General features: G+C 43.6%; 1 protein-coding gene across 11 annotated transcripts in view; it reads left to right on the top strand.

Moving 5' to 3' along the window:
• Window positions 1–652: 652 nt before the first annotated feature.
• Window positions 653–24,696, top strand: part of LOC105251567 (homeobox protein extradenticle) — a 48,408-nt gene continuing 24,364 nt past the window's right edge. For 6 of the 11 annotated variants that reach the window (XM_011258475.3, XM_011258474.3, XM_011258473.3 and 3 more), the window contains exons 1-2: window positions 654–2,567; window positions 4,135–4,208. In XM_011258475.3, coding sequence (XP_011256777.1) covers window positions 2,335–2,567; window positions 4,135–4,208 — 307 coding nt within the window. In that variant the 5' untranslated portion in view covers window positions 654–2,334. Of the gene's footprint in view, window positions 2,568–4,134; window positions 4,209–24,696 lie in introns of all 11 variants that reach the window. The other 5 variants (XM_011258476.3, XM_025413727.1, XM_025413726.1 and 2 more) reach the window with 3 other exon arrangements.

Genomic DNA, 24,696 nt, shown 5'->3' with positions numbered 1-24,696 from the left:
AATCGCAACGTGGTCAAACGAGACGCTGCCGAAATCTTGTAGCGTTGCATCTAGATATTCACGTATCACTGTAATTCTGACATATGATTGATCAACTGCGACTGATATAGTGAAAATCCCTAAGCATCGGTCGATGTGAGTGATTGTATACTTGTGGTTCTTCTATCTTTTACATAATCTATGGCTTTAATAAGAATATGTAAAAATTTTGATTTTTACTAATCAATCTGTTTTAATTAGAATAAATATAGATAGATCGCTGTATCTGAAGACAGAAGATGAAGTTGAGCGGAAATATTAAGGCGCGTTCAATTACTGTGAGTATACTTATCACTAATTTATAAACATAATAATCCACGCAAGCTCGGATAATTTAAGGCGTCCGATTAATTAATATTCAATTTAATAAACAATTAAGCTTCTCGATGATCAGGTCTAATTAAATCAAAATATAAGGTGCGTTGATCTTTATATTCAACTCAATTTTCATACATCATGTTATTTCGATAGATAATTCGCGTGGCTATTGTACATCCGCGGGTTGAAAAATCGAGACGTAAAAGTCCGTGGAACCACGCCGAGCGTTTGATTTAGTGCGTTTCCCGCTTCGCGGCAATATGGCCGCCAGTCGCGCGGCGGCCATCTTGCGCTCGAGTCTGCGCACAATCGGGTCCGTAATTTACGACTCGCACACAGACGCGCGAACTTCTCTCGTCCGAAGGAATCGCGTTTATCGCGATCCACGACGCGCGTCATCGCGATCCGCGAAAGCTCCCTCCGATATCATCTCGTTCAGATATCGCTCGAGATCGAACTCGAAATAATCGCGCGACAAAGAGGAGCCAGAGAGAGAGAGAGAGAGAGAGAGAGAGAGAGAGAAAGAAAGAGAGAGAAGACAGTTGGTGACAGTGGGCGGAGTTGTACGCCGTGAAGTTTGCGTCGCTCGTCTCGGGGGGCAGGAGTCGCGTCCACGGGAGACGAGCAGGATCGTCGTCCACGAAGCGAGGCAACGCGGAGAGGTTAGGTTATGAGATCGCGGTGACGAGCGCCGAGGTCACGCCGTCGTAAATAAGGAGGTGGATGCGCACGCGGACAACGGATCGGCGCGCGACGAAGAGGGAGAGACGCGGCGGCCGATGCATGGGACGCTCTGATTGGCCGCGGCGGCTACTATGGCCGCCGATTGGCGCACGCACGCACAGCATCGCCAAGGTACACGTACGCTCACGTATACCCGCGAGCGAGTCGCGTAGCAGTCGCTCGAGCGACCGAGAACAGTGAGAAGAGCGACGGAAACGGTCGGTTCGCGCGCGTCGTCGTCCTCGTCGCCGTCACCGTCACCGTGTCGTAGCTGCCTCGTCAAGCGGACAACTTCGCGCGGGACGTTCGTGGCGCGGATGACTCGGGAAACGACGCCGATCTTCCTTGGCCGTAACGAGTAGTCACACGCATCGACGAGGAAGAAAGATAAGAAGAGAAAGAGAGGGATATTGTATATATATATATATATATATACATACATAGTGGTGACGAGGGAAGGAGTGCGGGCCCGGGCGCGACGCCGACCGTCTCGACACAACCGCGTATACGTAAAACTCGACAATCCGTCAAAGTTTAAACCGCCGGCGAAGGCACCATTTTTTCCCTATTGTGTATACCAGATTTTAGAAACTGAAGTAATTAGGAGTGTGCGAGTGCGGAACGGACGAGGATAGAAGATCGGAGGTTTGGAGGTGAGCGTGCGGCGCAAGAGCGAGGGAGAGAGAGAGAGACAGAGAGAGAGAGTGAGAGAAAGGAACAAAACGGAGCGTGCGGAGTCAAAACTGCCGAACGATACGCGCAGAAGGACAAAGACCACGGCGTCGGCCTAACCTCCAACACGTTCGCGTTTCGGGGATCGCTGCGGGAAGCAGCAGCGCATGAAGTCACGAGGTACTCGTAACGACGGAGATAAAGTACGAGAGAGAGAAAGAAGATAGTATATTTTTCCAAGTGTGCGAGTCCGAGGCGAGGATTCTCGAGGAAGGAGAGAGAGCACGTGCGTCATCGCACCCGGCATCGTTCGACGACGCGCCGATTTCTGTGCAAGTTTCTTACCCGACGCGTATTTTTCTGCGACACCTGGTATACGAGCGTAACGCGTAGGTGTGTGCGTGCGTGCGTGCGTGCGTAGTGCGCTCCGTCGGTCGCTTTCGACGGAGCAAATATAAGTAAACACACGTTCAGATACAACACAAATACACACACACACATTTATATACGGACGTGCGACACGCGAACAACGCGGTGGTCGACCGAACCACCAGCGAGGTCCAAGACAGCAGAGTCCGGTTGATGGATGAGACTGGCAATATGCTACAACACGGAGGTTCAGGTGTGGGACTGATGGGTGGAAACCAGGGCCAGGCGGCCCAGAACACGGCCGGTTACGGAAGCATGGGCCCGGTCGACGGCACCGCGACCCAAGGTCCTGACCAGGCGGTCGAGGCGAGGAAGCAGGACATCGGCGAAATCCTCCAGCAGATTATGAACATCACGGATCAGAGCCTGGACGAGGCGCAAGCGAGGTATGTGTATCCCCTTTCCGCCATTTTTTTAACGTGCTTGCGCGCGGGATGCGTCTTTTAATTTCGCCAACTCCTCGCTCCTCTCGAGATTATCCCCCGTCGACACCTTTTAATTTTCGCTCCAAATATTTGACGATGATAAATCGCATGTCTCATATTTATAATGCCTTGTACGAAGGAGCTCGATATTAATATTTTTTGTATTTTTTATATTTATTAACATTCTTAATATCTTTTAATATTAATATTCCTTATATCTATTTTATATCATATTTATATCTATTTTTTTATATAATTTTATATCTACTTTATATATCTATTTTATATTATTTTTTGTATTTATTTTATATCTAATTTTTTATTGATTTTATATTTTTGCACGAGGATGCTTTTGTGTAAATATGCGTGTGTAAATATACTCGTCACAAAATAGCGTATCTTGGTAGAAATTATCCTTACGACTCACGTGCAATTAAAGATTTTAATGGTACTTTCCGATTTACGAGGTCGATTATTTGTTACCGCGTGTAAATCGTCGTAAAATCAAGATGATGGCTGTGCGTATAAAATACGACGTGTGTATGAGGAGGGGGGGGCTTTTATTTCGAATTTCGACGATTCATGCGAACGCGTGTTACATCGGATAAATCGCGTACAAAGTGTCCGTATAAAGTACCTTCGCGTCGCGGTTCTTGCAGCGTCACGCGCAAGAGGTGCATCTCCATATTTATTTTAAGAAACGCGAGGCACGCAATCTTTACGGGTTTAATTGTATGAAATGAAGGATAATTAATGACGACGAACAACGCGCGTGTTATCTACGTGCAATTATGCTCGGCAAATTATGGCGCGTTGTAATCAGTCTAATTTATCTCACGGGATACATCTCGGCAAATATCCACTTTATCCGCGATGTGGACGGTGATTCGACGGCTGAATATGCAAGCTTCTTCTGCATTTATCCAAATACGAGGATGAACGAGGAGGATCGATGCTGCGTTTTGCAAATAAACAATTGTCAAAGGCTACAAGATAGAAACGCGGAACTCGAGTTGCCCGATAAAATACATTTGGCCGTATCACGTCCGCGTCCGCACACTACTTAATCGTGTAAAGTATACATACTCGCCTGTCTGTGTCTCTCGTTGTGATATTTAAGCATCTATCCGCGTGTTTGTGTGTGTGTTTGATGTCGCTACAAAGAGTGTCAGACGTGCCTCCCACGAGAATATACATGCATTCCACGCAGAATGGAAAGAGCTCTTGTAATTTCACGGCGCGCGTTAAACGTTAGCCATTTAAATACAGTCTTGAATTAAGTGTACGACCCTGAATTAAGTTAACGCTTTTATTAATAGCGAGCCGGCTCATTTTGATATAATCAACGTGTCATTAAATGCATATAATCTGATGTAATTTACATACCGAATGGCGCGGATCTAGATTTATCCGTTACGTGGATCTACGAGAGCTCTTTCCTTCGAACAGTTTTTGTTTTGCTCTCGCAATTTTTCGCGATTTCGATTATCCTATGCCACGCTACAGTTTGCTCGTGTCTTGTTTGCAGGAAACACACCCTCAACTGTCACAGGATGAAGCCCGCTCTGTTTTCTGTCCTCTGCGAGATCAAGGAGAAGACAGGTGAGCGATTTCTTTCCAAAGCATCGCCGTTCGTTCCTTTTATCACCTGGATCGTTAAACTTTACGCACGAATGGCTCTCGCTTATTTCGCGTCGCGCTAACAAATGAATGGAATTTTTAAATGAGTCAATTTCGCTGCGATAAACCGCCTTTCCATAGAGGTTAACTGTGGAGGTTCCAAACGATTTCTCTCGCGTCATATCGCGGCAACATCGTGCATTCATACATATGTATGCGTGTATTTTCACGCGACGCGGAAATCGAACGATGTTGCGAGGATATATTATTATTTATGCAACGTCATTGATTATATCTGCTCCTCGCGCGAGTGGGAGTTTTATTCGCCGCTCCTCCTCCTCCTCCCCCCTTCCCTCTTCCCTCCCCTTGAGCGCGAGTTATTGCGTGCCATAAATCATCGGTCTTATTTAAAGCGCTGACTTTCGGCGCCCGGTTGTGTTTGGAATTGATTTTTAAATTGCGTTTTTTAACTCGGAATCGATTGGGCAGAGGAGTGGAGAGGTGGGGAGGGGGGAGGGACTAGGAGAACCGGTATAATGTCGAAAAATTCAGCCTTCGGTGTGTAACGTACATGCGCGAAAAAAGTTTCTATATTTAATCATCGCGAGAGAGAGAGAGAGAGAAACGAACGATAAATAAGCTCTCCGCTTCAAGTTATAGGCGTTTTACAGCTTATCGATCGAGCACATCCCGAGCTCCGAAATTCAATTTCTGAATAGCGTATCTTACTTCTTCATCGTGTAATATCGCCGACATTTCAAGTCGTTGTCGCGGCTCATAGACCGAAATCGAGGAATCGGAAGAGATCCCTATCTGCAACCCCCGCGTACGGGCTCCCTTCGGCCACCCTCGACGAGCGACCCCTACGGCCCCCATTCGAAACTCGTAAACATAATTTTTATGCGATGTTTGGATTACTTTTACGCGCGGATCAAGAGACCGCGAAACGCGCAATTATTTTCGGGGGATGTAATCAAGAAGGAAAAAGGAATGAGAGAGAGAAAGAGGGAAGATGCGATGAGAGGTTGCCGATTTACATCAAAAGTATTCGGGGCTGGAAGAAGCACACCATCACGCCCCTCACACGTTGAGCTACCCTCTTTCGCATCGGTTCTTCGTCGAGTGTGCATGTATAGATTCCGCTTAGACATATATACGCAGAATAGTCACGAGAGTGTCGTTGCCGAAGCGCAAGCACAGTGATGTCGGCAACGACGTTCCACATTTGTGTGACGTTATGCTATTTCGGTAATATTCCAAAAGGGTCGGGCGCATTCACGACTGACGAGAGGAGACGTTGCCCTTTTCGTGGTCGAGAGGAAGCGAGATCGCTATCGGTTGCTTTTGTAATTTTATTCAAAATATTTTTAGAGAAATTTTCTGTATTGTTTTATTATTTTTATTTCTTATCATTTTCTCTCTATCGTTATATTTCCTGTTTCTAGCTCGGTTATATCGGAATTTTAAATTGTGCTTTACCTGAAACTTAGGAGGGCCATTGACCTCTATGTCTCATGTATAGTAGTGCTGACGCAAACACAGCAAAAGAGAATCTCTCGCCAAGATATTTTATTGTGAAATTATAAAATTTTTACAATGTTCCATAAAGAGATCTGTGTAAGATATAGCCATTTTATTAATTACATTTATTTCTTTTTATTTATATAATGCTCAGAAATATTCTTAAAATATGCATTTCCTTTATTTTGACATATCTCTTACTGAGCATTATATATTCTGTATGAAAAAATTTTAATAATGGAATATATAAATAATATTACATGTGATAATATTTTAAAGCAATTAAAATATATTTAGAATAAGATTTTCAATATATTCTATAAATTTTTTCATCATTCTGTGAGAAATGTTTACTTTTATTTTTTTATTTCATACATATTAAATTTCAAACTAATATAACCAAAAAACAATATTAATAAGTCGACTACGAGAGATATGCATTTGATAGAAATTCGAAGCGTCATTCTTTAACGCGGGAAAGAGAGAAGAGAGGCGAGAATAGAGGACAAGAGAGACAGCTCGGTCCGGATTTATCGTAAACAAAAAGGGCGTCAAAGCATGATGAGCACTCGAGACGATGAATCGTTTTAATGGTCCTGTATCTTTTACGAGCTTCACCAGCCCGGCTGCGTGCAATGCACGCGTGCGCGGAAAAATGTACCGAGAGTTTTCTCTCTCTCTCTCTCTTTCTTTCTCTCTCTCTCTCTCTCTCTCTTTCTCCTTGGGAAAAAGCGAGACGCATGATAGTCGTAGTTGAGTTTATGGGCGATGGCTGACGAGGCAGTGAAAAAGTACTAAACCGAGAGGAGCAGATAAACGCTATGTTAAGCAGACCGTTTTACCAGCCATTTAATATAATCTGCTCTCGCGTTCGCTCGCTCGCGCGCGCCGTTCAAATAGCTTCAGTATCAGGACCGTACAAAGGGGGGCTTCGCCTCTTTGTTCGACGCCGATGACATTACGCGTACAACGCGCGATTTTTATTGCGCGAATCATCGTCTTTCCCCTTGTCGGTCTTACGAAGGAATCGAAATTTCTTGCGAAAATTGACGTTGCTTTTTACGATGACTCGCATTTTTCTCTGTTACGTGAAAATTGTGTCGGAAATAAATATATAAACGTTACAAAAAGTTTGCTTCTTAAATATTCAGGTCTCCGCTAACAGAACAACACAGATCTTCGTATTTTATTTATATTCTGAAAATTTAGCTCGAGATACGATCGTAGACAGGAACTCGCTAGTTTCAACGCTAAATGTACGATGTACGATTATAAGATATGCAACTATAGACGATTCGTTTGATTCGCGTTAATGGACTGTCCTACTTTCTCGAGTATCACGGTGATCGATCGTACCTCTCTCTAAGAGTCAGTCAGCCTCCGAATGCGATTTGTCACGGTCAAATTGGTAGAGGGACGTTTTCCTCCCGTAGCGCTCCGCGCTGATCTTCGAAAACTTGTTTTCGGGGCGAGCACAACGCTCAGGACGATTTCCCGTGGGACGCGCGTAGATCCTGAATACAGACAAGAGCGGAGAGAGGCGGGCCGGCCCGAAATCCGCGGGATTTCTCGACTCGCCTTTCAACCGTGGCCCCAATCCTCCTTTTTTTCTCATCCTCTCGTGTATGGACAGAGCAGCTGGCATAATCCTCCGGCATCGAAAAGTCTCGAGAGACGGCATCGGATACGTAGGGGTCAAAATCCGGCCTCCACGGATAAATGGTCATTTCGATAATTATCGAAGCCGGAGAATCGTGGGACGATAAACCTTTCGGCGAAACTCGCGCTCGCGATAAAACGAACAGAATTAATCCGCAGCCAAACAGATAATTCGGCCGGATAATAATCCGCGTCGCCATTAATCACGGATCGGCTGGTTATTGATTTGGCGCGGCGCGTTCTCCGATTGGCTGACTTTACTTACGGCTCGTCATCGAGCGCTCATGACGCATGTTCGCGTGCGATCGGTTATTGTTGCGCAGGACGATTTATTTATCAGTAGGATAGCACGGCCGAAATCTTCGCGGCGAATCTGCAGTTTCGGATGCAACGGTAACAATTAAAAATCCATATTCGATTTGGCCGCCGGCCAGTAATTCTATTTCGCTTCGCGCACACCTATAACGCGTGCGATACCCCGGTGCACGATGCTTCTGTCATTGTCGTTACCCGGCGCCGCTCGATACTTTCGATATAGCGCTCTTCAACCGGGGAAAATCAATGGTTTTTTTACCCACGTTAGTCGCGGAATGATCGATTCCCGAAAGGACATTTTATTCCTTTATAAATATATTTCGTGCAGATTTGACGCAAAATGTATACGTGTACTCTTGTGTCCTTGCATCGTATATGTTAATATTAATCCGAAAGAAGAAAGGTTGAGTCCTGCATTTCGCTGCGACTAACCGACCTTGATTTCGCAGAGCGTTTCACGCTGGATTCACCCTCGCTCTTATCTCCTACATAATTAATAGTTAGCGTGCGCCTCTATTTATTTACGCGAATTAAATTTTCTTCGGCGCACGAGATAAACACACTCTTGCATATGTTTCTCTCTAAACGATTAAAAACTCATTTGCTTTTATTCTCGATGAAAGTTTCTAAGAGTCTACTTCTCAAAAATTAATTGAAAAAGATATAATATATATTATAAATATATACGTAAAATATAAAAGAAATTTAACATATATAATATATATAATTTAATATATAAAATTCTCTATATCGCTATATGCGTTACGAGAAATAAGACGTACAAGCCGCAAGCGTGAAGAAATAGGGGAGATCGTGGAAGAAAGTTAATCGCGCGTTCCATTATTGTTGTTACAATGCACGAAACGTGGCTTCGATTTTCGAGAGGTTGACGCCGCTCATTCCGGCTCCAGCTGGAATGTCGTTCCCCTAGCTTCGCTTTCCTTTTCTTCTTGTTCCCGCGTCTTGCTCTTCCCCTCTCCCCCGCCTCTTTCTCTCTCTCTCTCTCTGTCTTCTTCATCTGTGATACTCGCATGCAGATAGGGTTCCAGCATCCCAAGGTGAACCGGCCTCTGGCTCTCTCGCTCTCTCCGCTTCCATTGCCATTCTCGCTTTCTCTCTCTCTCTCTCGCTCTCTCTTTCTCTCGAGTCTCATCTTCTCGGGTCTCGAACTTCACGGAGTCGACTAACGAGATTTGTACGATTCGAGAAAGTGCGCTGTAACGCGCGCGCGCACTGATTTATCGCCAAAAAAAACTCGCACGTTAAATCGCAATGTGCGTGCCTTTTGCTGAAGCTTTCATTAAACGCTAGAGAAACGTTCCTCAACGAATACGTTCCTTCCCGCGTTTCTCGTTCCGCGGAAACCAAGTCTCCCGGTCGATTCCCATGATTCGCTTTAATTAACTCGTGCGATTACGCGTCGCCCGTATTCGTTAATTAGCGGCTTGCTGTGACGGCGAAAAGACGGCCGCGATACGCGCGAGTTATTACGCATTGTGTGCCTATCCAGATGCTGATAAGGCAGCGCGGCGGCCCCCTTATATTATCAAGTAGCGGAATTACCGTATAATGCTCGTCTCACAGATAACATGCGTACATATTGTTCGCGAGCGCTGTTGTATTTCGCACTTTTATCGGCGAATACCTAATTCCAATGTCATCAAAGCGGGTCGCTACTTTAGACCATTTTCTCCGTCTGTTTACATAAACTGACGTGTCGTAATTTATGTGTCTTTAAAATTAAAAAAATAGGTGCGTGAATATAGATATATATTTTTATATGCGAGAAATCCCTGACTGCGATATTGATACGAGGAAACAAAAGGAGGAATTCGAGAAAAAGAAAGGAGGGAAGGAGAGATAGAGAAAGAGTGAGGAGCTATTGTGCTGTCAAGTCGTACACGACAGTTGCACAGTGGTACCGTTAACGAAATTGCATTTAAGTCGCTTTAATTGCGGAGTTGCTGACCGGAAGTCGTCGTTATGGTCATTGCTCTCGCGGTGGGACCACTCTCTTGTTATTCGGCGCTTTAATTCGAGGTTGATGAGGCGAGCTTCGTTAAAGCGAAACTTTTTCGAGCGCGAAAAAAACGTTTTTCGACCCCGACGAGGGTCCCGCGATATTTCTGTCAGACGGAAGCAAATCTAATACTTGATCGTCGTCGACTCGAACTAATAAATAAATCGTTAAACATCTAATCGAGAGAGAGAGGACCGCTTTGCCGGAATTCGTCGTGCGTGTGACACGCACGCGCGCAAGAGGTCGATTTAACAAACCATACGTTATGCGGCGATAAAATCACTCAAACCTATAAACTTGGAGCTCGAGCTAGGTGCGGGTACGTTATATCATAAAAATCCAGTAAAATAAGCTCGTAAACCGAGCGGGACAGGGAGAGAGAACAAGAAAGAAGAGAGAGAAAACGGCGATTCACGCTGTCGCGGTGCAATATAAACTCTCCTTGCGAATATGTGCTCACGCGCGTGCATGCGCGATATTTTAGAGTACACGCATCTGATATCACGAAGCACGAAGTACGAGATGCCGCTCGATACAAATTGCCCCTCGCGAGTATATAACTGAAAACATAATATTCGGTAATACAAGATCGTTTTTGAAATCAAACGTATCTTTTCATCAGTTATGATTTTAATATTATTTATTGGAATTAATTAGGAATATAATGTATATATTAGAAGAAAGATGCTGAAAAAATCGATGTATTATTTTATCTCTGGACTCTCATTTCTATCTAAAATTTTACCTTCAAATAACTTAATGCATACAGTATCAGTTTTTGATGAATAAATTAATTAAGCCAATTTTTTCAATTTTTTTTTATAAAGTTACAAAATTGCTGAAAAATAAAAATAATTCAATAATTTATATTTAATTAATTAATATATTGCTTTGTAGAAACCTATGTGTGTGTCGAGATATTTTTTTCTCTTTAATATTATATAATGAAGTTATATATTTTACACTAAAATTACACCCACATACATTCTCTAAATAGCATGTGTATAGATAATTCAGGGAGTTTACCCTTATTCCTGAAATATGGATCATAACGTGTATACCGTGTCTTCCTCCCGATTTAATTTTCTCGAGGAGGGAGGGGGGCCGCCGGACGAATCTTAGATTATCTCGATCAGCGCATTCACGTCTTGGTGAGGACGAGAGAGAATGATCTTTCGAGAGGCTAATTGGAAGACTCTCGAGGGCTACTCTCGGCGCTCCAATACGGCCGGTTCGTGGGCCGGCGTTCTCTTAATCGTATGGTAATTCTATGGAGATTGCACGAGGCGAAGAGAGAAGCTCGTAGCTCGGGATCGTTAGGCCCTTTTCGTCCCCGCCGGGGGACCTACCCCCCTGTCCTGCCTTTCCACCAACTAACGGCGTTCCGCTATCCGGCTTCCAATCATTCCTCCTGTGCTTCTCACCCATCATCTTCCTTGTCCCCCTCCAGGAAACTTAGTTTTTGTCTCGTCCATCTCGTTACTCTTGTCTAAAATAAATCCGTGAAAACGATTATTCTTGAGAGAGATTCTTCGTCGTTTAACCTCCTCATTTAATATACAGACAAAAACTTGGATTAATATCGTACATTTTAATTATGGAGGCATTTAATTTTTTTTGCATTTTGATTAATTCAATTTGCATAGTAATTAAATCGCTTAGTGATCATTTAAAAGCAATTTTTTATTACGTATTTAATGCAATGTCAATAACCTGATGAGACACAACTCGTAGCTTTATCATCAAAGACCTTCCACCTTCCTAACGCCTTTCTTCTCTGGCTTTCCCTCTTATATTCTTCCTTGAGTAGAGACCTGAAGTGACAAGTGAATGGCGTGCCACCGTCGAGAGGGGGAGGTGAGGCATAACAATAACCTCGCGCTGTTCCTCGCCGCGAAATAAGTATCGTACTGTCTCGTTTTCATATACATGCGGGCGATTTCAGACACGCGACGACCTGTCGCAATTGCCACTGTCAGTTCGCGTCGGAAAGAAACCTGCGATTATGCGCGCGCGAACCCTCGCATGCGTGTATGTATTATGCACGTGCAAACGTCACTTACTCTATCGCGCGCAAACACGAGCGTTATCGTTGATCTAACTCTATTCCAATTCCGTCTGAGTACCAGATGACAGGAGAGCGACAGCTCATCCTCGACGCGAATCGCCTCACCCCCGCCGTCTATCATCGGTAGGAATATATCGGGCATAATTTTATCGCGAAATCTAATTAGAGGCCGGTACATAAATGCCATATTGTTCCTTCTTTGACAACTCCACCGTTCTCTTTATAGGTATCATGTAGAATAACCAACATTATATTGAAATATTCAGAGTAGTTATTATTACTTTGTAGGTGTCTCTCAGCAAGACGAAAATATTACGAATTTAATGACGAATTTAAATGCAATCAATAATAAATTAATTAATAAATAATAAAATAATAAATTAATAAAAATTAATAAATAAATAATAAAATAATAAATTAATAAAAATTAACAAATGAAATTATTCAGTAGCAAATTTAGACTGTAATATATGACACATTACCATATAATATTATTAATTATCCATGAATTATAAAAACTATCTGATTACAGCTCGTAAACACCCAATAACCACGTATAGGTTTGAAGAAGTTGAAAAAATAAAAAATATCCGGAAGATTTTCGACGAGAGAGAGAGAGAGAGAGAGAAAACAATCTTAATTCCCGTTTCGCAGCAACAACGCTCGCGATAACTATAATATATTATTATTCCCTTCGTAATACCAATTTGAATTCAAATATCACGTAGCCGAAATATATCTCGATACCGCCGTCGGCTGCCCCGGGAGCCCACTTCTTGTTTTCGCGGCGATGCAATGTGCACGCCATTTACGGGGCGGTACATGGAGCAAGCGGGGGAGATGCTCGTAGCGGCGAACGCGAGCAGGGCTGAGAGATGCCGGCGGATAAAAGAGCGAGAGAGGAAAGAACGGCGAGAGGCGAGAGGGAACGCGAAGGAACCTCCATCTCGGGCTCGAGATTTCATTAAAATTCATGAACCGTACGCGCGACTTGCGCCTCTTCGCCGCGGTGGTCTTTGAGTTTTGCGCGTTACGAAGAAGCGGCGCATCCACCGACGTGGATGGACGAGAGAGGAAGACGGAGAATAGAGGAGAGGGCGAAAGCAAAGAGGGGCGGGGGAGAGAGAGAGAGAGAGGAAGCGCGGGGGGGGGGAGCGACGTCAGCTATGAATAATACAGGGAACTTCTAATTGCGCGAGACAAAACTCCATGTAGTTGGAAACTTTTGTCCCGGCTATACGAGGAGAAGTTTCGCAACTCTCGCAAAACTTAGCGCTTGTTTTACCGCCCGACTCATCCTCCTCCCTCTCTCATATACGCGCCGCGTCGTCTCGCCGGAAGTCGGAGAACGGAATCGCCGCGGCTCTCTTATATATCTTTACTCCTCGGTCGCATCCGCACGTCGTTCGCCGCGAACTTTGTTACTTTCGCCGATTCCTCCTGGAATTTGCTCCGAGAAGATGCGTTCGCTCGTCTTCGCCCGGTCATAATCAGTGACTATTACAATCTTGCAAATATTTTATTTATTCGAGTAAAGTAAAGGGGGCGTTGAATGTTAAGATACTTTTATTTAATAATATATAATAATATTTATTTAATAATATATAATAATAGAAATTTTTTTTTAATAATAGATATTTATTTAAAGTCTTCTTTTTGAATTTTATATAATCCCAAAAATTTCTTCTCGCGTTTGAATTTTTTTTTTAATCTCTGGAAATACTCGCGGAAATTTATTTCGGCGATGATTAAAGTCATTATTCGACACGTCGTTTCTGTGCGAGAGAGAAACGGTCGATAAACTCTGACTGTCTTCTCTTTCGCGCTTCTTCGATCTTGCTCCGTCTCGTTCTTTCCCTCTTTCGCTATCCAACGACGGTGCTCGCATAGGTGTCGGCAATGAAGAGAGGAATATCGTTTCTACGGCTAGGGTGTGTTCAACCCCCGTACTCAGGGGTGGCTGTAACGTCGCTCGTAAAAACACCGTAAACTCGACAGCAACAGGTCCCGTGTGTCTGCCGCAGAAGAGCGCCGGTCGTGTGCCGCTCTCGGAATATGACGGGAGTGCGCGGGGCGTCGCGACGCCTGGCTGCGTCACTGGCGATTTTTTATGCCCCCCTCCTCTCCCTTTCTTCGCTTTGCGCGATCATGATTACGCGAATAGCGGCCGAAATTTTATTTTCGTCGACAATCGAACGCGCCGCCGGCGATTCGACGTTTCATCATCTCTCGACATCGGTCCTGAAAGATGTTTAAAAATAAAATAGAAGATCTTGTCTTTCTCTCTGACACGTATTCTGTAGGTGTTAAATTATTGGAACGCCCCGGCCGTTTCCAGACATCACGTTGAAAGCGTCAATTCTCGACGTGCCCAATATCGTGTCGAGACATCATTTCATCATTTATGACCGCTCGTTTCGTGCATCTTTTACAAGCATCGTTGGACTTTGTACGAGCGAAACGAACGGGCCAGCGAGAAATCTCGGGAAATTCACATGGTGCCCGGTATGCGTGAAACAGGAACAACGGTATCTCGTTGATTCTGACATTTTTACACGAGAGACGGTTACCAGAACGGTCCGGGCGACCGTCATCTTCGCGAAGATAACAGGGAGGACGGTGAGAGAAAAATTGTCACGGCAAAGGATTTCGAATTCTCGCCGCGTAAGGAGTCTGCGGCAGAGTCGACCCTCCCCTTCCCCCACATGTGCATGCATTATGCATGCACAGTGGCGCTGCGAGAAAAATGTCTTGGCAGCCGCAAAGCACGGGGTGCAGTTGCCTTGTCTCTCTTTGCCTCTCTTTGCCTCTCTTTGCCTCTTTCTCTTTTTCTCTCTCTTTGTATGCGGCGTTACCAGTCCTGTGTAAAGTGTGCAGGTGTGTGCGTGTGTCGATACCAGGGGGTCCAGATGTGCGCAACTTTGCTGGCGGCCTTAATTGTACTCGTAAGATTCTTTAATAATGACATATCGTGTCATAGAACGCGTTGCCAAGAAATAGCAAAGCGTGAATATCGGGTCGCAAGACGGTTCTCTGAAACTTTCCGGATAAATCAGGATAAAGCTGATTATAAGCTTAATAATTATGTTAGCAGAGTTGGTTAAATTTAATTCCTTAGTTTTACACACATATAGCGAAGAGTTTAGTTAATCAAAAAGTGCCTCCTTGCTTTTTGAAATGCAATCTTTGTAAGAAAGAATATCGTGACTAGAAAAAGAAAGACAGAAGGAGACAAAAATCTATCGAGATTAAGGTAGAGAAAAATGAGTTATAAGCAGTCGAATCACAATAATGCGTCTTCAGCTTCATTCTCGATATTTTCACGACGGTTTTTCCACGATTTGATATCGAGCGCCTTGCCCTCCCTCTTGACGAGAATTTGGTGGGGATGAAGCTGAGCCGACTGTCCACCCTTCCTCAGGGACGGATTGCCCTCTCTGGCCTTTCTATGGGCTATGTCTGATGTCTATAGCTCCATTAGAACCTATATAAGGGAGCGTTTCTTTCAATCTATTGTTCCGAGAGGATTAATATATCTCATATTAATATAGATAGGAGATTAATAAAAAATTATTTGTGCAGCGTGTGCGGTACTCTGTTTTTATTATGAATTTATCAGAATTTATTTGGAAAATTATTTATTCAAATGCAAATTTACACTTTTACCAAGCACTCGCCACCTTCTAATCGAGAGAGATGAGATTACTAAAGTTGTACAATTTATGGATTAGATGTAGATAACCAAGTTGCAACATGCAGTGTGTGTGTATCGCGGAAAGTTTCGTGCCAAAACTTCAAGTTTAGCAGTATTTCGCGTATAAGAGACAACTCTCTTCGTTAACTGGAAACCGAAGAAATCGCAAAGTTGAAGGAGGAGAAAAGGTAAGGGTGGTTTTCCCAATGATGATACACCGGTGGAAAGCGTTTATAGTACTCGTGGGAGTCACTAGCGCGAAAACGAAACGCAAAGGAGATCTTTTCCATTCTTAAAAAATGACTCCTTGTGTGAAAAATTTCTCGACAATTCGAGAATATTGTAAACTTAAATGGACACTTTCACATATAATAAAATAACTTGGTTTCAATTTCTTTTTAATTTTTCATTGAAATATTTTCCAGAAGGAAAAAATGCCGATTTTAATTATGATAATTAAGTTGTTGAACTCAATCTTGTTCGTAAGAATTTTTTACAACTTTAAAAATAAATTTCTAAATTTTTTAAAATTAAAATTATATAGGATAGAAAGTCACACATGGTTAGAATTAAAGTTAACACGCGCGCCGGTATCTCTTTCCACCATTTTCTCGTTCCGATTTTGTTCGGCGCGAAAGAATTCTGATGCCACCGAATGGAAAGAGCTTCAGGTTCTGATGGAATTCTAAATTTTAAATCGCCCGAAGGATTCAAGTCGGAAATTGAACCTTGACCTTTTCCTTCTCGACGACTTTCGGGCTCTCTGATAGGATTAGTCCTATGGTCGTGAGAGCGCGTTGGGGAAGCACTATCGTCGTTAAGTTTTATTGCGGATGTTTTGGCGACAAATATAAAGTGCGCCTCGAATAATTTCACTAGTCGCTTCACGATCCAAGCACGTAAAGATTCTTCGATTTTATGCGTTCCTCGACACTATAAACACGGCCGATCATACGTTTTGATTACGATTTCTACGGCCGGAGATACTTCAAAATTCAACAGAGTATTAATACCTTTTTACGATATAGATCGAATAAGAACATAAATATAATAAAAATGACATTATTAAAATTATTAAAATTAAATGTTAAGTATTGTTGGCGTTTTTCTAGTTTTTCGTCGCGAGGAGGAGGAAATTTTTTGCCGTAGGTCTCTGGAAAAATGAGGATCTCTACGAAATTACGTGACCGATATTCTCGTGGTGATCGAAGACGTTTCCTAGACATCGCGACGACGCGTGCGTCACGATGAAAGTTACTTGGCGATGAAGAAAAAGCAGTAATTTCCCCTACCTCGTGCACCGTCCATTGACGTTTATGCGTTTGCGCGCGCGCGCGCGCGAATATAGTACGCGGCTGCCGCCGGTGCATCCGCGCGAATGCACTCCGGAGATTTTCCAGGCCAAGTGTCCCGGCGTTATTCGCGGGGCCGCACACGCCATAGATCATGGTGTTTTCAGCATCCATATCCACACCCGCGATTGCGCGCGCGTGCGCCTACAAACGTATCCCCAGATACACGCGCGGAAACGCGCCGACTGAGTTATTTTCTGATCGTTGCCTCGCGTTCTCCGCGCGAAACCCGCGTACGGTTTTGGTCCACTGCGTACAAATACGCATAGAGAAACGTTATACACACACCGCTGTTTTGAATATTTTATAAATTCCGTTAGGACTTTTTTTTCTCTCGTAAACATGGACTTGACAGGGAGCTCTTTTATATTCGGATCGAAAAAAACGTAATAGAGAGAGACGAGTAAATATTTTAACAGACACGCAGAGATATTTAATCTCACGAATACCCTGCGAAAATTAAATTGTGACTTTTTTCAGATCCTTTTCCGCTCTTTTTTTAAATCGCGCTCTAAATTTCTCTAATTATTATATTCTATTCTAATCTAAATGACGTTGCAATGATAATTTTTTGTTAACAAAAATTTGAAAGACAATCTTTTAAAAATTCGATTCGAGAAAATATTTTAGGAATGAATACTTTTAATATTAATATCATCTAGCTGGATTGTAGATTTTTCTTTCAGATTTTTTCCCAGATTTTTTAACCATTTTTCCCTTGCATTTTTCCTATCTTTCTTCCGGCTCTAATATCTTTCAAGACACGCGACTGGATCATTTTACGTGAAGCACTCTGTATATACGGCGCACGTCGGTTCGTGGCTACATAGGCATCGCGACTCGTTCATATATGTATACGTGTATATACACACATATATATATGTGCACATGTACACGCTCTCGCTCGCAGATACGTACGCGGACCCACACGTATACCGGGTGACTCGAAAGTGGTATTGGTCTCGACGCGAGAGCCACTCGATCAATACACCACGTTGCCTCCTGCGCCCTCACCCCCAGGAACGTCGGTGCACCCCTTCCACGCCGCCCCTGTCTCTCCTCTTTCTCTCTCTTTCTCTTTCTCTACCGTTCTCTTCTCTATCCACCCGACTACCCCTCTACAACGTGGCCGACGTGTTCGCCCACTCCCGAGAAAGGGACGATACGGTGGAAACGGGCTTTCGGCCGGCCGAAGACTCGGGAAGGAAATACTTCGCTCAGCAGAAAATTTTTTGACACACACTCCGATGTGAACGATGTAAAAAAAATCTGATCAATTCGCCAGAGCGAATTCTCGGGACGGGAAGCGACGATATTCCGCGAAATTTAATATCTCAATTTTTAGAGACAAGAGACCGAAGGAACCAAAGGGTAAATTCGAAGAGCGCGTTATTCGTGAAAAAAATTAATGAATATATAATAATATCTTGTTAGCGATATATCGTTTCATCTTCTTTCGAGCTCGTCTATAAATTTCGTTATCGACGCGCTATATTTCCATCTCGCATTCTATTCTGCTTATTGCGCGTGGGATGGATACGGTTAGCCGCTAAATAGATCGGCCACCCTCGGTGATCGCGGAAATCCTTTCGGAATTTCGCCGGATTCCCGTGGTGTATTTTCGATACTGACTTTATCATAAGCTCGCTCCCGATGTTCCAACGACCGCGATGGCAGCGGCTTATCGCGCGTGAAATAGAAACAGGATTGAGTCCGTTTCCAGTTTGTCGTTGAGGGTCGCTTTTCTACCAGGCATAAACAAGGTTATAGAGTCATTAGGCGTTATAGACTTGTTTCGCCGACGAGGCTTATAGACTACTAGAAAGAGAAAGAGAGAAAGAGAGAGAGAGAGAGAGAGAGAGAGAGAGAGCGGGGCGCGTAGGCGTTTTCTTGTCGTGTTTATTTAATCGATTACCGTTGCCGTTGAATTTTACAGTGCCTGCGAACGAAACGTACCTCTTATATCCCACGCTCGTAAATTCTTATAGCGGCGAAACTCTATCATCGGCATTGTGGGTCGTCGCAATCTATGTCGCGATATAAACAGACATATCGCGCAAGTATAGTATCCCTGTTTGCTTTATATAGGAAATATTTTTAGCATCTCCCGTATAACGTCACAGAAACTGGCACGCTAAAAATCACTCGAATATACACGAACAGATGATGACGCGTATTTTACGTATCAACGACACGAGATTCCGAAAGATTAATAATCGTGGAAAGAGATAAACGCGCGAAATGATTCGCAATTAAATGCGATTTTATGAATCATAACGATATAAAGCCCGAGGGAATCTTTTTTTTTTCCATGCTATCGTAAAGATCGACGGTTTATTTTTCCGAACGAGGGGAAGGTGGACGGGATACAGGATACGGCACTGACCATGCGTGCGAGGGGTGTTTCCACCCTCCGCGCGGCGAGGCCGCGGGAGCAGGGGGCGGGAAGCGGGGGAGGGAGGTACACATTCGGTACACCTGCGCTGTATATTGCGGAAAAGCCGGACTTGCCAGGCAATAAGAATTTCTTTCTTCATCCCTCGCGCCTGCCCCCCCTTTTCTTCCACGCCGTCGACATGCAACCCTTTATTAAGACCCCCTTGCCACCCACTCCCCTCGTTCCTCCTACGCTCCGTTCGTGAAGCACCATCACCTTCGACCTTTTTATCTACCGTTCCACCCGACTCGCATTGTATCGCAACAATGCGGACTCGAGGCTAACTAGTTTCGCTGATACGCGCGCTTCAGCTGAAAGAAGAAAGCAGACACGGTTCTGAATGACGTCTTTCGTCCCGTGTAACTCTGCAGATGTACACATACGCAAGTTTAAGAAAAGGATGTCTGTAAAATCGCGACGGCAAAAGCAGTACTTCGAGAGTTTCATAACTTGGCGAACGTATAAGTGAATAATGAGACGATCGTTTTCCTGGTCTCTTCTATAACCCCCCATCGTATAGAAAGTAATTGGAAGCGACTTGTGAGATTCATGAGATTTACACATCGAACACTCGAGCGATTATTCGCTCGACAGGACAGAGTTTCTCGAATCGTTGAAATAATCATCTCGCCCCGAGCGAGATCCCCGAGTGATTTCATTCCCGATTTTTCGAATCAAAACTCGCGCGAGCGATTAAACTGTATAAAAAGGAAGCGCGATAGCATCGTTGCCACGAGATGCACGTACGTACGCCGAGTCGAGACAAGTTCTCGAGGGTTCCTGAGCAGGAATGCCACTTCAATAACGAAGCCGAAGCGCAGTCGAGGGGCTTAATTTGCCTCGAGACGCCCCGCTCGCTCTCTCCTACATACATATATACATACGTACATATACATACTTATATATATAAATGTTACATAAATGTTACATACATGTTACATACATGTTATATATGTTATATATATATATATATATATATATATATATATATAAGGTGTACGTGTAAATATATATGTATCCGAACCGGATGCTTTTCATAGTTATACTAGCGCGCCTGTCTCTCGTTGCCTGCTCCGCGCTCACGTTCTCGTTCGTGTATAAACTATAGCGAGCCCGTGTGTATGTGTGAAATACATAGCACGCCTAGACCATTTTGCAGCGTTCCTGCCATTCTAACATCCGCGTTTCATTAAAAGATCTCCCGCCCGACCTCTCTCGGTTGCGCCGTTTCGCATAGCACACGACTGCACTTCGCTTATCCCGCAAGACGGACATCGTATACTCGGTGTCGCACAAGTGCCATATGTTTCTCCGACGGATATCGGTCCCGACGGACCGACCATCGGCCGTGTTTAGTATGCAAGTTCCTTTTTCGCGAAAGAAATATATGAAGAATAAGAGTATCTATAATTTGTAAATGTCACTTTAGATTGCCTTTTGACTTATGTAATGCAATTTTACAAATTATACACTTGAGTTATTTTATTTTTTTTTTTTTTTCAAGTATTTCGTAGGTGTGCAGATTATATTGATATTTTATCGAAAGTGACGATATATGTCGCATGAAGTTGATAAATTAAAACAGAAATAAATGTTTCCGTTTATATTTTATATATTATTGTATGCAAAACACATAATCGATATAGTTTAAGATCGATATAGTCCACGAATGCGCGATATGGCTGTGCAATCACTTAGAAATTCATTGTGCGATAAAACCGCATGCGAGGACTATTAAACTTGTTGCTCTTCGGCACGACCGTAATGGAAATGAACAATGGCTAATACTTGAGAATAGTAAAACCGAAAAGCTTACTAATAACATTGCATTCTCGCACAGCACTACCCTGTACTAGAAGCATAAAGTTAGCCTCGTAATATTAGAAATGATTTTTGGTTTGAATATTTCTTAGAAAAAGAATTAAGAAAAAAGGAAAGAAAAAAATATTTTACTTAAACAAATATTTTTTCTTAAATAACTTTTTTACTAGAAATGTGCAAAACAAAAATAAAAAAAGTGCATTCTTGTGCAAACAATGTGCAATCGCATCATGAAAAAAATCAATTATTTCTAATATTTGGGAGCTTACTTAACGCGTCTCTATATTTTAGAATGTCATTTTATATAAATTACATCAAGTACCAATTTCTCAAACTAGCAATAAGAAAAAAATATCCATATTTACAATATCTAGCAGTTGTCTTTAATTATTCTTATGAATTTTGAAGTTAATTTTAACTAGATAATTTCCTCCAAGCTTAAATCGCGTGACGTCAAGGAACTGTCTCTTTCGTCAATTTTGTAGGATGAAGATTTAATGGCGAGGTCTTTCTCGGGCCGAAAGATACGCATGATTTCGCACGCATATTGGGAAGAAGGTGGAACGCAAACGCAGCATAGCTAGTAATAGTAATACGGCATAATGTCGCCGTAAGGGGGTTAAGAGTAATTCCTGTCGACCCGGGGGCTCGTCCCTTTCGACGTTTACGACGTGTTTTACGCGATCAAAGCGAGCCGTAACAATTATTGGGCGATTTCGCGGCCGTAAAATTTTATTCGACCCCCTGCTCCCCTCACCCGCTCGTCGTCTGCGATCGCATTCCATCGCGAGCGGGAAATGCTTTGCGCGAACTTTGCACCCTCTTGCTACATTATAGTCCTTTGTTCGCTCTGTCTCGATTGGAAAGATTGAGGAGTAAATATTGAGTTGTTTGGAAGGTTTGTGGCAACGGAAAAGCAACGTATTATTTTATATATTTATATGGAGACTTTCTTTCTTTATTTAATAATATATGCCTTTTTTATTCTTTCAAAATCTTTTTTACCTTTCTTGAAAAACGTGTCTTTAATATCAAATAAAGCTCACGCGATTTAGCTTTGGACAGAATTTTTTGACGAAATGTAGTATAAAAATTCTAAAGACAAAATTAATAAATTATTATTTATTATTCCTTCAATATATTAGACGCGCTTTAAAGATGACGGCTATTTTATATTAAACGCATTATTTTCAAAAACGACCGAGAGTACATATACTGCCTTCGAGGCAGCCAAAGAACGAAACGCCGATATTCTCCATCTTCGCACTTATCCCGTTCAGGCGGCGGAAATCGATGGCCGCCGGCGATCGTTCCGGACACCCGGTACGTCGGGCGCCGCGCGTTGTGTACATTTGGCCGCGTTTTCGCGTCGAGTTTTGATTTACGGGGTTGGAGGAGCACGAGAGGCGGGAGGCCAGCCACTACGAGCGGAAAGGGGACGAGTATTCCGGCGGAAGTGGCTGGAAAAAGGAAGAGAAATAATAGGAGGGAAAAGGGCGGGTGGATGGGGAGGAGGGGAGGTGGTGGTCGAAGTTGGACGGGTGGAACATGGCGAAGATACGGTCGAGCGAATTCGAGTCGTAGAAGGACGCGGAAAAATAGAAAGGGGGTCGAACGAGAGAGAGAAGGAAGGAGTGGGCGGAGGGAGGGAGGAAGGGGCCGGGGAAAGGATGGCGACGTCGATGTTGGAAAAACATCGCGTGGCGTTGCGAGCGAGAATACCATCGCGCGGGATCCTTTTTTCGCGGGCAGCGGAAGGACGAAATTGCCCGAGCGCGAAAGAAATCGTCGAAAAGAACTTCTTTCTACTCTCGCGAGCGACATAAAGCGGGAGATATACGCGCGAGCGAACTCTCTCCTTTCCCGCCCCCTTTCCTCCTCCCTCCTCTTCCAACTTTGCAAAACATTGTTTTCCGCGGGTGGAAGGAGAGGTTTTGAGATTCGACCGACCAGAAATCCCGGCTCGTCGCCGGAACTTCCGCGCCGATAAATCCGTGATCGACGGGATACGGCGCGAAACGGCGGGTGCAGTTGCCGAGGGTAATTCGCGCGGCGTGTTGCGGGAGATCTTAGGACTGTTTGTCGTGTAAAATTACGTATCCGACTTGGAGAATTTTTTCTCATTTCCTCTCTTCGTATTTTCTTGCGAGTATAAATATTTTCCGAATTCTTTTCTCTTGTACGCGCGCCCGAACATCACGACCTACATTTCGTACATATTTCTTTCCACAGGGTGATTTATCTCTTAGCTCTTCTATTGAACGCGCGAATTACTTTTGGCGCGGTCTGTATTGTCGCAAAAATAAAGAGACGAGAGGCGGATCGTGTGTTTGAAACATTTATACTCGAATTAAATGTAATCGGGAGAACGGAATATGTATCCGATTTCGATAAAAGGGGTTCAGATGTGCGTTTATCGTGCACGCTTCTTTTTTTATCTCGACATTCGAAGCCGGCATGCGAGCTGGCATCGCGTCACGTCGCATCGAATGAGAGAGGATGAGGCACGAAACACGAGCCCCCCCGGTCGTCTCGATTTCCTTCGTAAATCAGGAGAGCTCCGTATATTCTTATGGGAGGACGTCGGAGGCGTCGATATCGGATCCCAGGAGGGACGCAGACACCGGCGTCTTTCTTTCATCCTCTCCGATTCCCTCTCGAAAAGCGAATTTCTACCGTCCGGATATACCCTCGAATTAAAAGAGCAACCATCTCGACTATCTTCTCTTTTCTCCTTCCAGGCTTCCCCCCTTCCTCGTCCCTTCAATCCCGTTTTAGGGAAGGCGTGAGAAAGAATCGAGAAAGCGAGGGAAACAAATGAAAAAAATGGAGTAAATGAAGAGTAGATTTAGGATGTTGATCCTGCATCAAAATGATCTAATGAAACATTCGATTAAATTATCAATCTGTATCTGTATGATAAGCTATCTGATGAAGCAAAATATCCAAAAGAATAATAAATTTATGATTTTGCAAAAGAAGGACAAGTTATCAGATGTTAATTTAATTGTAATTTGTTGGGAGAATGAAAATGATTAACCTCAATTACTGAAAATATATGCAGTCATTATTCTACTCATTTTTTTATATGCATTATCAATGCATATAAAAAACATTCTTATTATTCTGATATTTTTCCCTTTATTTTGATAATCGCGTTGAAAAATGACGACGACGTCGTAGAGAAAGCTGTCCTAATCTCGCTAACGACGCCGGGTGCGTGATAATTCAGACCATCCTGCCACGGATCTTACGACAAAGTTCCAACCGGTGCTCTTAAAATATGCAAGAGGAGGCGAAAGAAAGAGAGAGAGGGAGAGAGAGAGAGAGCGGCGGGATCCGCGCGTCGAAACAACCCTCGAGATAATTTAGATTCGTAAAGCGGAGCGAAGCAACAGAGAAGAGAGCGAGTGGTATGGCAGGACGCCGACGGTGTGTATTGATCTAAACGGGAACCCGTGAAAGCAATTAAGATAAGGCACGGTAACAAAGGGTTGTCGGCTGCTACCCGCTTTTCGCGGTGGAAAACAGCGCGGCGGCACCGGATAGGGAAAGGGGGAAATAAATGTAGCAGATACACGAG

Source organism: Camponotus floridanus, unplaced genomic scaffold, assembly GCF_003227725.1.
Source record: "Camponotus floridanus strain SB8 unplaced genomic scaffold, Cflo_v7.5 scaffold7, whole genome shotgun sequence".
Lineage (NCBI taxonomy): Eukaryota > Metazoa > Arthropoda > Insecta > Hymenoptera > Formicidae > Camponotus > Camponotus floridanus.
The sequence above is the reverse complement of the archived record's forward strand: the minus strand, read 5'-3'. Positions and strand labels throughout refer to the sequence as shown.